Source organism: Silene latifolia, chromosome 7, assembly GCF_048544455.1.
Source record: "Silene latifolia isolate original U9 population chromosome 7, ASM4854445v1, whole genome shotgun sequence".
In the NCBI taxonomy this organism is placed as follows: domain Eukaryota; kingdom Viridiplantae; phylum Streptophyta; class Magnoliopsida; order Caryophyllales; family Caryophyllaceae; genus Silene; species Silene latifolia.
The window spans coordinates 74,321,575-74,335,456 of NC_133532.1; the positions used below are offsets into that span (position 1 = coordinate 74,321,575).

A 13,882-nucleotide genomic window follows, 5' to 3' on the forward strand; every position below is an offset into this window, starting at 1 on the left:
TAAAGTTGTGTTGGAGGTAACAGATCTGGCCTGGTTGACCCAATCATGATATTGAAGGATATGACCTTTTCTCGAAAAACTCTGGATCTCGAGAAAAGTGGAAGATGGTGCAAGATCGCATCTCTTCAATCGAAGCTTCCGGCTTTTTTCCTTTTCGCGAGTTTTCGCTAGGAATCATCATGTCGATTGCTTTCGTTGGATAAATCAGTGATGTGGTTACCTCCGGTAACCTCGGCTTTCAAAAATGCGTCTCTTCTTCTTTTGTTCAAATTAAAAGAAAACATTAGCTCACCCTCGTGGGGTCGCGACCCTTTAGTTTTGTTTGAGAACCCAATCAAGTCTTTCAACCCGATCATCAGCCCGTTCCTGCCGCTTGCTTTCATGCAAAACCCTTAATTTAGGCTTGTGATCACATTTCCACTTCATTAAGCCGGGAATTTCGCTTGCCTTTGTTTGAAGGCCAGGGATTAGACAAGGAAAGATGTAGATTCCCAGCTATCCTTTTTTTTATAGATTTGTGGTACCTCGATAGAATGAAGCATGGTGGCATTTTTTTTTAGTTTGTTAATGGCTTTGAATAATGTTGGTGGAAAACATTGTCCTCCGTATGATAATTTTATGAGAACTTATATGATTATGTCTTTTGCTAAAATCAAATTTTAAATTCAAGATATTGCATAAAATTTCATTTAATTACTATTGTACGAAATATGGGGAATGATTACTCCTGTAATGATCTTCCTTATATACCAAACCTGAAAACTGGGATAAATTTTCCCTCTGTATTAAACTCCCTAGTAATCATTACACTAGAATATTTCCCCCCGAAAATATTACTGGCAATCCAGGCAAGCCCTAAGGCAGGGAATACTCCCATTAAACTTGACAGTTGATGCAAACTTAGTGAGGGAGCGTTTAGCAGATTTGGATCAAATTGGTGAGGGTAATACTCTTAATAAGTTAAGACAAGGTATGACACTATTACCTGCAGTAGAGGAAGTTGTGGTTGCAAGTGACGAAGAATATTTCAATGATCTTACAAGGGAATGACAAGTTCAAGTAGTCTTTTTATTTTTGGCTGGATGTTTCAGTAGGAAACATGATCAGATTTTTCTGCATGTTTACTACTTAAACATCTTATTGAATGATCCTTTTCAATTGTGGTCATTTATTTTGGTTAATGTAATGCAATGATATGTGTAATGCAATGTGTAATGAAATAATCATTAAATGTTTTAGTTAATGAATGCAATGTAAACATGTTTAATGAAATGAAATGCAATGCAACAATTCATGTTCAAATGTAAACTTGGTGGTTGAAAAAACTTTAAGTCATGTTCAAATACAACAGTGAAGAAGTTATCATTGCTGGCACCAAACAAAGCTCTCAGGGAATAAAAACCCTCTCATCATTGAGCTTTAAAATGGTTTCACTTAATGCCTCCTTAACCAATCTAAGCTTGGGGTGGCATGAAGTACCCATTTCAATATTGGGGTAAGACACAATTAGCAGCAAGTACCCTCAAGAAGCATCACAGGGTGACACAACGAACAACATGAGGTTTCCAAGTTTGACTCTCACAAAATGCTTCATTGAGTCAGAAAAGGAACAACAATTACCATCAACAGAAAAAAGGCAGCAACACTGAAGCTCTCAGGGAATAAAAACCCTCTCATCATTGAACTTTAAAATGGTTCCACTTCATGCCTCCTTAACCAATCTAAGATTGAGGTGGCATAAAGTACCCATTTCAATATTGGGGTTAAACACATGCAGCAAGTACCCTCAAAGAAAACATCATTGGGCGACACAACAAACAATAACAGCAAGATGACCTAAAAATTAACAGCATCAGTATAAACAACAAACAACAACAGCAGTATAAAGAACGAACAACAAACTAGACCAATGTTAACAACAAACAAAGAACAACAACAAACACTACCAACTAGATGACCTACAAATTAACAGCATCAGTCTAAACAACAAACAACAACAACAATATAAACAACAAACAACAAACCAGACCAATGTTAACAACAAACAAAGAACAATAACAAACAATACCAACTAGATGATCTACAAATTAACAACATCAGTATAAACAACAAATAACAACAACAATATAAACAACAAACAACCAGACCAATGTTAACAACAAACAAAGAACAACAACAAACAATACAGTTAAAGCCATGATAAAAACGATTAAAGCCATCCAAAAAATTAGCAAGAGTTTCAGAGATAAACCTTCATTTTCAAGTCGTTCCTTTTCAAGACGGATTTTGCGTTTAGCAAGAAATCTCAGCCCAAACATTTTGAATTTCTTTGATTTTGGAGACTCTTCATCATCAATTTTATTTAGAGGGAACAACTCATCTACCTCACGACATGCAATGACTTTACCCTCGCATCCCACCTCTTCTTCAGCACATGAGTCAGGAACAAAAGATGTTGGCGATGAATAAAGTGCAACAATTTCCTCCATATCAAGATCATTATTCGAAAAATTATCAGACCCAATTGAACCAGACAAATTTTCAAACCCAGGAGTGTTAGGAACAAGATCTTGGTTAAGAGTTTCCTGAACTTTCGTACCCAAATCATTTCGATTAAAAGTGACGGGTAACGGATCAGGAATATGAGCAGATTCTGGACAACTTTCGTCACAAACAGAGCAATATTCACAGCAATATGAGGGACGATTAACTGTGCAATTTAAACAATCAGAGGAACAACTAGATCCATGCACATCCATGGCAAAACAATAAGAAAAACGATAAGAATAAAAGATTTACAGAGAGGAGTAACTTTGTAGATAGGGAGAGTTTAGTAGAAAGGGAAGAGAGATGGAAAGATGTTGAAATAGAGAGGAAAACATAAAACGAATGAATGAAGATGATGCAAGTGAGGGACGTTGAAGATAAAAACGGTTTACAGTAATGAGGGACTGGATGATGTTGAAGATGAAGATAGAGACGGAAGAGAGAGGGAGATGTAGAATGAGGCGGTTGGTCTGTTAGATGATTAGGGTTTTGGAGGAAAGGGTGAATTAATGGGCGTGTGAGTTAATATGGGTAGATTAGGATATGGATGGGTATTAAATGGGTTTAGGTGAGTGGATTGGGTATTAAATGGATTTAGGTGAGTGTGTGAGTTTATTGTAAATTGTAAATTGATAAGGAAAGTAAGGGTAAGTTTGTCATTTTCCATGCCAAATATGGTATGTTTACATTGGTCTGATTCGTCCGTTTTAGGGAAGTGTTTACGTCTGTCTGGATCGGAGGGAGTATTGCGAAAATAAATTAGGTAAAGTCGTAAACGAGTGTCCGTTCTCTCTCTTCTTTTCCCGGAAAACAACCCAAAACAAAACCCTCAATTAATTGCGCCGCCGCCTCTTCCTTCCATACACCTCCTCTCCTGCTACCCCTACCCGATCGCCGGAGATGGGTTCTTCCTTAACCTATCTCCGGCGATTGACCATGTCTCTTGTGTGCTGCGATCCTCTTTGGCTTGGTTTTACTCCTTTTGCTGGTGACTGATCTGGGTTTCTCGATCAACCGGTGGACTGTTTTGGTGTTTCGTATTGTTGCTCCGAGGTCGTTCTGTTCCTCCGTTCTCCTGTCATGTCATCGAATGCCTTACATTCAGTCCGGGGTGTTTCCACTCTCCCTCGCGCCTTCCCCCGCCCCTGGTATGTTGTCGTTTTTCGTCTCCAAGTCGTCGGTCTTGTGTTGATGAGTTGTGCTCATTCTGGTGTCGCTAGTTGGTTGTTGTGTTGGTTTTGGGATGGTTTGGTGTTTCCCCTCCCCCTCGTCCCTTCCCCCACCAATCGGTCCCATTTCCTGTTCCAACTAGTGTCGGTCTGTGTTGTTTGTGTGGTTGGTTTTGTTGCATGTAAGCCGATGGTCCTGGGGGAGTACGGTTGGAATTTGGAGTCTCGGAGGTTTTTTCGGTTTTCGTGTTGTCTGCCGTGTTTTCCGTGGTTTGTTTGTGGGGTCCGTCTCGTTCGTTGGTTGGAGTGAGGCCTTGGCTTCTGGGATTCTTTTCCGTCTGTTTGAGTAGTCGGGTTTTTTTGGATGTGGCGTTGGTTGGGTCGGAGGCGGTGGTTTCCTCCTTTTGTTAATGTTTTCTCTGTACGTCATGTGTCTTTTCTTGTACCGAATAATAACCTCCTATAGGTCTATCTTAATGACTTCACCGTGGATATTTGGGGTGTCCTGTCCCCTTATCTATGTGTTGTTTATTTTAGTGGTCGGGTTAATAATTGTAAGGGTAACTTTACATCCGGTTTGTGTTGTACCTATCTCGTTTCGGATTTCTGAGATAAATTTGGCCAGGGGACTGGTGCAGTGGGTTTCTCTTTTGCTAGCTTTTTACCTACTCGTTGTTCTGGGTTACGAGCCTCTTGTCCGTTGTGCTTGTGTTCCAAAGTGTAGGGAGTTTTCTCTCCTTTCGAGGCAGACCTTTCTGGTCTGTGTTTCGCCTTCCTTTTCTACGCCCGTGTGGCGTAAGTACACTTTGCTCTCTCTCAATTGATCAAGGATCTTGTAGGATTCCAGATGTTTACCACAGCCAAGGAGTTGAATCTCCAAGACACACTTTTGGGTCTTGTAGCAGGTATTTCTCCGAACCTTTATCGATCAAGACGAGTATCTTGATGTGTATCTGGGGCTCGTTGGTTTTTCGAGGACGGGTATCACGTGCCCAAGGAGATGAATCTCCGAGACACTTTTTTGGGTCTTGTTGCGGTATTTCTCGAAACTTCATCAATTAAGACAAGTAAAGATGAGTGTTATCCTTTGATGTCGCTTTCGCCTTTCAAGACTTTTGTGAATGATAAAATTGTTTTTCGCGTCCAGCCATCCGTACGCCAGCAACACACTTCTATAACCCGATGTGGTTACTTTGTTATCTTAGTTTACAATATTAATAATTGAAGTACATTTGACCAAATGAGTCAAATGCCACATGTATGAAAACCTTTCTTTACGATTGAAAAAAAAAAAAAAAAAAAAAAGTGTTGGTGGGCACAATGACGTTATGAGTTTATCCGTTGAACAAGAGAGACAGAGTTGAAGTCTTGAACCCACCAAACTTCCTTGTTCCCTCCACGTGCTCACTTCCCAACTTTTTCAATCTTCAATCTTGATATTTTTCATTTTCCGTTTATTTCCTTTTTCTGCATTTTTGGCTCTTTCCACATGTTTTTCTTGCATTAAATAATTCTCAACAATAGCAGAAAGTGAGACGAAAAACACTAAACCTTTTATCGCAACACAAATTCTCATTATAGACGGATACTATCCGTCTATATGTATAGACGGATACCATTTTTCCTCTCACAAAATACCCATTTGCCATGAAGTGGGAAGCATGGGGGTGCCCCACCTTATCCCCCCTACCCATTTTATTAGAGGTACCCGTCTGTTTGCTCCACCTATCTATACCAAGACCTATTGTTATCGCAATTCTTTATTATTTCTTTTCTCCGAAACTAGTCTTCTAAAAGTTGCAACTGTTTTAGTTTGATTGTTTCCTTGTTTTTCGTGGTAATCCAGAAGACAAACCCCGTCTCCTACCGTAGCACCTAACGACGCCGTTTAATCTCCCAAAGGTTCGTTTACTCCTTACATCTTAGTTGGCTCTGCTAATTCATTTTGCATGAACTCGACTCATATCTCTCGAAACTTGAAATGTGGCATTAAAATGGAAATGGAAGATGGGTTAAAAGTAGTGATTTCTAGATTTGGTAATTATTGAATAGATTGTAAATGTAAATTCCGGGTAATAGAAAGTTAGACCCAAGATTTGAAGGTTTGGGTCAACGTAAATTGTGTCTTTTACTACTCAGAGATATAGGGGTCGTTTGGTTACCCACTAAATAATGCAGGAACTTAAATTCATGTGAATTGCAAAATGGGTATGTTGTTTGGTTACCCCAGTTCACATGAATTGGAAGTTCCCATGAATTCCAATTCCTCCAATAGAGGAAGTTGCTTACCTAGACCTCCCTAGTTGAGTTAGAATGCCTACATGAATTGCACTTCCTCCATGGCAACCAAACATTTTTTTGCAATTCACATGAATTCCAAATTCATGAATTCCAAATTCACGTGTTTTATGACTTCCTAGGCAATACAAATTCCTATATGCAACCAAACGACCCCATAATAATTGAGATATATTTCTGTTTATACATGATATATTATGATTATGATACAGTATTATTTAAGATATGATTTGGGGAATGTAAATAATATTCAAGGGCCGTAATTAGTGGGAAGTTGTTTCCTGGAAGTAGACTTGTATTGCTTGTACAACTCTATCTTCTACAGCCGCTATTTCTGGCTTTTCTGAATTACACTAGGATTTAGATTTATACAACTACATAAGGTAGTCACTCCAATTACGGTACGCAATCTTCCATATTTGCAAGTTTATAATACTGGGTTTTCAATACTGGAATTTGAGTAGGATTTATTTCCCTATATTATTTTTATTATTATATTATATCTTAGTCGTTAAGTATCTCAGTTTTCTGTCCTCTATAAATATTCATTCATATTGATTGATATTGATCAAAAAAAATATTGCAGAAGGTGAAGAGAAATAAGAATTAATTATCGCAGAAGCAGTTTTAGTTTATTAAATGGGGGGAAACAGTTCAAAGGAGTCTTTCAGGTCAACTTCGTCGGTTAGGGATCAGCATCAGTATCAGCCTGGGTATTCTACCCCATATTATGCTCCTGATAACCAACAGTATTACGGTAACACGGCCCCACCGCAAATGCCACCCACTACCTCGACGTCGTCTGGTTATGGTGGGTATACACATGAGCAAAAGAAGAGGCTTGATAGGCGATATTCAAAGATTGCTGATGACTTTGCTTCCCTTGATCAGGTAATTATAAAACTTGTTCAAATTTTTCTAACCTTATAATGTGCTTTTCAGATTCATTTGTTTGCTTATTGCATATACTGATTAGAGACATAGGTTAGCCAAATGTCAGAAGCATGCATTATAATAGACAGTTGCAGTGCGAAAATTAGTATGCCTGAATCATGCTAGCAATTAACTTTATATTCAGAAACGATGAATTTTTTCCAGGACAATCCTAGAATTGCTTTTGAATTTGTTAGGATAAGTATGAAGCCTTGATGATTGATCAGTAGTAAATTTTTCAAGATGGCCGATTGCTAGTATCTGATTGTTATGGGGTTACATAATTTATGCCTACCCCAAGAGGGAGGTAGGCCAAGAGTGGTACGTCTCAAGAGAAAAATGAGTTACCATGGGGATGTAATCCTGTCTTTATTCTCTGGCAATCAAGTATTTCTCTGTGGATATGATATAAGTTTTGAGGAGGATATGGTCATTCCCGCGCCCAGAGAAGTGCAAATTGAGTTGAGCAATGGAAAAGATTGCTGAGGCAAGGAGAGTAAAAGGATCTTTTAAAAAGAAAACCAACATGATTGAACCTGAGGGTATCTCTTTAGCGAAGGAAATTCATGTTGTGTGTTAAATGCTTTTAATTGTGTTGGAATAATGGAATCTCTCTCTGTTTTTGACTAGAAAGTTTTTATTTTGAATGGTTGCTGATGGAAAATCATTGAATAGAGAATTTTATTGAATGGCTGCTTGAAATTTCTTCAAAACAAAACCAAAAACTTATTTTGGCAAGAAAGTCAAAGGACGGATGCGGGTCTACACGTGTGGAGTCTTAGGAATCTCTAGGCTCAACCATAGGGAAGACATTCAATAACGAGCTTACAACATTTCTAATATAGCTCATCAGCAACGAGCATGCACAAAGCTTGAAATAACAAGTGGATTTTCATAGGCTAGCCCTTCTTAAAGAGGATAATCTGATTGTACACAACAAGTCACTGGAAACATTGAATGGCAGTAGCCCATGCACGAGGTGCATCCTCCCTTTTTAGCTAGCTACCCGAGCTATAACTCAGAGGTGGCGCCTACTAGCGTGCTGAAAAAAAATCTGGGAAGCTAGCGAACATAATGAAACTAATATCAAGGCTTCAAATATAGGTGAAATAAGTATATAGATACTTGAAAAGTGAAACCTAAAGTTTGAAATGTGCTGGTCAGCACAACATGCAGGCTTAAATGTGAATAGAAAAAGGTGGAATTTTTTGTCAGCGTGTCTTGGGAGATCCATAGTAAAAATATACTTCAGATTCATAGTTTTGATTTCACAGACCTGCCTTTGTATACCCTTTGATTGCGTGGACAGCTGGCAGTAATTGTTTAACCGTGGGGCATATTTGGTTGTTTCTGTATGGCTGCTGTTATGTGTAGTGATTCTTAGTAGTGGAGTGTTTGGCGTTTATCCCAGACCCCTTTATGTAGGCAGCCAGGTGGGAGATGTTGGTAAGTTTATTTGAGACAATTCTGGATTAAAAGTGACAAGAGTCTTGATCATCATTTGCAGGTGACTGAGGCTTTGGCCCGTGCTGGTCTTGAATCCTCTAATCTTATTGTTGGCATCGACTTTACAAAGAGCAATGAGTGGACAGGTAAATCTTTACTCACTTATACTTTATTCATGACAATTTGTTTACGACTTCTCCTAATTTGCGATCCTTTAACAGGCGCCAAGTCTTTTAACAGAAAGAGTTTGCATCATATTGGGGATGGCATGAATCCTTATGAGCAGGCAATATCTATTATAGGGAAAACACTTGCTGCTTTTGATGAAGATAATTTGATTCCGTGTTTTGGATTTGGGGATGGTATATATTATGCTCATTCTTTTTTACTTTAGTCTTTGTGTATGAAGCTTATGGCTATAGAATTTGGGTGTTGAACAAGTAAAATTTACTTTGACAGCGACAACACATGATCAAGCTGTCTTTAGCTTCTACCCTAATGATAGAGTTTGCTATGGATTTGAAGAAGTCTTGTCTCAGTACAGGGAGATTGTTCCTCACTTACGCCTTGCAGGTTCATCACGCTTTCTTACCCTTTATTATGTTTATTGCCTTCCCCAATTGTATTTTATTGGCCATTCCTCGTGTTAGTGATGATATATTGGCGGCTTATTATTTAATTTTAGCTGTTTTCCAATGTTGATTTTTGAACTTTGTACCTTTACATGATAGGGCCAACATCTTTTGCTCCTGTGATTGAGACAGCAATGACAATTGTTGAGCAGAGTGGCGGACAATACCACGTTCTCTTGATTATTGCAGATGGACAGGTAATTTATTTCCCTAATAAATAGTTCGTTCTTGCGGTGCTTTAACTTGAACTAGGTCTGTGCTAGTGGGAAGTGGAAACTGACATAAGGAGGAACATTTGCTTAAATTCAACTCACATACTCCCTTCGGCATTCAATTTTTTATTTTTATTTTTGCATTAAATGGTCTGTCCGGCCCCTCAAAATTCAGCAGTTATATTTTCTGTGAATAAACATCCTTTTCCTTAACTGTTCAAAGCTAATATTCCCCAGCGTTTAGGTAGTCTGAGTGTACCTTTGGGGATCTGTGCTAAATATTAGGTTTAGGTCCTCTTAAGGAAAGTAGTCAAAATATTGTGATTTCTTGTCTCTTAGCAGTACCTCAAATGTTGCTAAAGTTTGAAGTCTAGTACCATTGTTGGTACTTCATGCCAATACTTAAATTTAACTTAAAGCTATAACAGGGCCAATAAACATAAAATGGATGGAGTGTCCGTTAAGATTCTTACAATGAGCCTCCCTCCAATATTTGTTGTTTTTGTGGTGGATTCTTAGAATAGTAACCTCCCTCCAATAGTTTACGCATTCTTTTGAATTAGTTTATCGACATTTTTATTATCGCTGTTGGCTGCTGTTGTGTTTTGAGACAAACTAAGTACATATGGAATACATAAATTATTGGCAGGGATAGAGGGAGTACCTCGTAAAAGAATTGCGATGTCAACAAAAGTGATTCTCACTCTAATTCACTCAAATAGCTTCGTAGTTTCAAATTTCTTTCACAAAATTATTAAATGCGGTGAATTGCTTGAAATAGAGGGAGTATAAAAGAAGATATAAGTATATAACCATGGTATTAAAACGCTTCTTTGTGTTACATAACCCCCTTACACTTGGTTTCTGACCCTGCCTATGGACTCGTATTTTGTTTGTACACAACTAACGGAGCATTCCCAACATATGTAGCAACGTCCGCAAACTGGCTTAAAGGCAGTAGATAGCCTGGTCCTATAAAAAGTGCTCAGTGGCGCGCTTAAGCCCAGGCTTAGTGAGGCACTAGCCAAAATGCCTCGCGCATCTTATGCTCGTGCCTCGCGCATCTTATGTTCGCCATATAGAGAGCAATTTATGCAATTTCAATATCTTTCTTCTCGTTCGTTTATTACGCCAACACTCTTTGGCACAATATCCTTAATGTTAACACCTTTACACTTTAACCCACTTTAAAATCCTAAAATGGGAAATGTTGCACAAAACTTCATCAAGAAAACACAATTTTATTAGTAAAACCTGTGCCACGTATCTACGAGGCGTGCGCCTTCACCTTACACCTTGCGCCTTGTCACCTCGAGCCCTTCTCCTCTCAGTGCCTCGCTCTTACTCTTTCAAAAACTAAGCTGTTATGTAACTGAATTTCAGGCCATAGAAAAAAGCCGATATATTGGCTGCATAAACTGATATATTTAAGCTTCACTGTTTTTTTTACCGGAAGCTCCTGCATCTATCGATGTTATACACTGTTTTTGTGGAGAAAACATGGGAACAACCGAACAAGGAACATGCGTACGTGTATTTGTGTAGTGATGTATCTGTGAAAAAAAAGAGGTTACGATATAAACCACAAACATGGCAAAACAACTGACCTATATTAAGAAGAAATGAAGTTGGGAACGCAGGTAGACGTGTGTTTTTAGGTGCATTGACCGATACCAATTTGTCACAACCGTTGCCACATTCTGCAGCTGATAGTTCCTTAAGTACCATGGATTCAACAGAATCCAAAGTGAGTTTGAGGTTCAACGTGTGTTCCATTTCTGTAGGTAACCAGAAGTGTGGATACAGAACGTGGCATACTTAGTCCACAGGAGCAGAAGACAGTTGATGCCATTGTGGCAGCTAGGTAGACTTTTGCATTGTTTTTATCTTGTTATTCCTCATGGATTTATGTCAAATTTTATCATATGCTTTGCTAATTGCTAATGCTCGTTATGTGATGCGTTACAGCAAATATCCTCTTTCAATTGTATTGGTTGGGGTAGGGGACGGGCCATGGGATATGATGAGGGAATTTGATGATAATATACCAGCTAGGGATTTTGATAATTTCCAGGTATGCTTCTAAATTTGTAGCAATATTGCTCATGAATATTCGAAAATGTTCACGATTACTTAATGTAAGACTATTATTTTCTATCTTTTTAGTTTGTGAATTTCACCGACATTATGGCCAAGAATACTCATCACACCCGGAAGGAGACAGAGTTTGCTTTATCAGCGTTAATGGAAATTCCTTCTCAATACAAAGCAACAATGGAGCTTGGTTTATTAGGGTCAGCTTCTGCCCCCTGCTCTTTCACACTATTGGCGCCACATAAATTATTATTATTATATCTGCTTAATTATAGCTTTGTTGTTATTATGTCTATGGCCTAATGCAGTAAGCGTAGGGGAACTTGTCCTGAAATTGTACCACTTCCTCCTCCTCTGAATAATGGGCGTTTGTCAGCCAATTCAACATCTTTTAACTACTCAAAACCTTTGCATTCAACAAGCGTTGGGTCAAGCCAGCCCGTGTCCTATGGCAACAAAAGCCATGCTGGCACAGCTCCACCTGACCCTGGGTTTTCCCATGATATGGGGCCAGGTGGTACAAGCTCTGCTTACGATAATCAGGTACGTAATGTTTCAATATGCTGTTCTTTTAATATATATACCATTGTACACTTGTCTTGCTATAATCTATGACTTTTTTTTCTCATTCAATGTGTTAATGTCGACACTCCCCCCTAGTAGTACTAAGGAGTCTAATGTGGCAGTCTGGTTGTTTTGGGAATCAAACGCTGGCTAATAGGAGGTTTTATTAGGTTCTCTAGGACCCCAATTTTCTTGATGCATCGCGATGGATACAATCATACATGTGTCAGATGGATACAAGTGTTAAATGTATACTAGAGTGACAATGAACTACAGTATTTTGTTATGACATAAGTGGTGAAAGTTGTCACACATTTTAGTGAAAGATGAGTGAAAAGAGGCACGCGTTTGAATCCTTTACATATGTTTATCGGTTGACTGTTTTTGAGTGGCCTAATTTTTAGCTTTAGCCTTTAGCTCTAGGCCTGAAAAAGTCATTCAGATGGACTTATTAATTTGACATAGAAGGTAGGTTAAGTTCTGGACTCTGTCAAAAGGTATTAGTTTGCTGTTGCTCCGTTTTGTTTATCTCCGTTCGTTAGGGCTGACCAATGGATCAACAGAATCTTTTATTTTGCCTATCATAAGTACATTAAGCTAATATTGGTTTAGGTGAAAGTGCTCAAGTTGGATGAAGCATACTACATACTGGATGATGTAAAATGGAAATATTTATTATTTAAATAACTATTGGATGCACCGAATTAGTGGAGAAAAAGCGAAATGACCTTCACGAACAGTCAATTCTAATTTGTTAACCCATGTTTTTTCGGTTTTGCTGGTCTTTGTCAATTTGGGGTTCTCGGCTGAAAACATGACTTTATTATCTCTTTTATCCGTCCGAACTACGGCATGGCCATCGATTTTGTAAGCCTGTTGAAACTGTTCTCAGAATCAATTCATTCCCCGTCTTTTTTTCGAAATATATTTTCTCGAGCTGCTTTCTTACAATCTGAATAATCATTTTTCTGTGAGCTACTGTCTGAATACAGCTGAATCCATAAGGATGCACTGGGTTGGACCTAAATTAGGGTTCAATCTAGTTTTGTTTCGTTATTAAAAAAGGTTGCTAATTTACGGTTTTCCTTGAGCACAGATGTGTCCTATTTGCTTTACCAACAACAAGGATATGGCTTTTGGCTGTGGACATCAGGTAATTTCATACTAACTGAAGGGGATTGCTTATTGACCAAGTTACAAGATCTTGTGACTAAATGATCCGTGTTTTATGTAGACATGCGCTGAATGTGGGCAAGATCTACAGAGTTGCCCCATTTGTCGAAGCGAGATACAGACGAGGATAAAGCTCTACTAACTCTGCCTTGCTGTGAAGATGATATTTTTCTGCTTTGTGTCTGTTTATATATTCAAATTCTTTTGTTATCCATTTGGTTTTTAGTTATTGAAAATGTCAAATTTACCGTCTTTGCGGGTTTTGAGCGGGTTTTGAGCGTCTTTACATAGTGTTTCAGTACATTTCCAATTGTAAATGAATCCACCTTTGGTTTGTTGAGTTATACTGTTGTCGAGTTAAAGATTCATGGTAGTCTTACAAACAATGTTGCACATACCCGGTTTTTGTTCAATTTGTGGGTTGTTTTTTCAGGTTCAAATGTAATTTTAATCCAAATTTGAAGGCAAATTGTTTTAGCTGGGATTACAGTTCTGAAGTTCTAATATTAGTGGTAAACAAGGTTTCAAAGTTGAAAAATATATCTAATCTTTTTTAAAGTTGTTTCATAGGACTAATAAGAGTCCTTATGATATACAAGAAGTACTTTGAAACGATGCTGTGCTAGATTAAGATTGTTTTAAATTTGAAACGATGCAACTAGTGGATTACTATTCAAAGTTTTATCAATGTCATGAAATGTGTATTTGATTTCACATCTCATAGGTACCATTCTCTGTTACAAGTGTGCACACCCCTCTTGGTGTTTCCCTCTAGAGGAGAGCCATAGAGTCGAGTTTGTGATCAACAAACCTT

At 38.3% G+C, this 13,882-nt stretch overlaps 1 protein-coding gene across 2 annotated transcripts; it reads left to right on the top strand.

Annotated features, from left to right (window-relative positions):
- The first annotated feature begins 6,311 nt into the window (after positions 1-6,311).
- On the top strand, positions 6,312-13,320 carry LOC141592301 (E3 ubiquitin-protein ligase RGLG2-like). 2 transcript variants are annotated; one of them, XM_074412909.1, is made up of 12 exons: positions 6,312-6,415; positions 6,601-6,905; positions 8,455-8,539; positions 8,615-8,755; positions 8,853-8,966; positions 9,125-9,222; positions 11,022-11,101; positions 11,206-11,311; positions 11,404-11,531; positions 11,640-11,874; positions 12,992-13,048; positions 13,130-13,320. In XM_074412909.1, the coding sequence occupies exons 2-12, from the start codon at positions 6,654-6,656 to the stop codon at positions 13,208-13,210; spliced, it is 1,377 nt and encodes a 458-aa protein (XP_074269010.1). In that variant the 5' UTR covers positions 6,312-6,415; positions 6,601-6,653; the 3' UTR covers positions 13,211-13,320. The 2 variants fall into 2 exon arrangements, with proteins under 2 accessions (XP_074269010.1, XP_074269009.1); XM_074412908.1 differs by lacking the exon at positions 6,312-6,415 and having other exon boundaries at positions 6,576-6,905.
- Positions 13,321-13,882: the final 562 nt, after the last annotated feature.

What these genes read in the sequence shown, in the direction of transcription:
- LOC141592301 (XM_074412909.1), top strand. Translation starts at nt 6,654, where the DNA reads ATGGGGGGAAACAGTTCAAAGGAGTCTTTCAGGTCAACTTCGTCGGTT. An exon ending in ACTTTGCTTCCCTTGATCAG is followed by an intron (nt 6,906 to 8,454) that starts GTAATTATAAAA and finishes CATCATTTGCAG; the next exon opens with GTGACTGAGGCTTTGGCCCG. An exon ending in GATGCCATTGTGGCAGCTAG is followed by an intron (nt 11,102 to 11,205) that starts GTAGACTTTTGC and finishes GATGCGTTACAG; the next exon opens with CAAATATCCTCTTTCAATTG.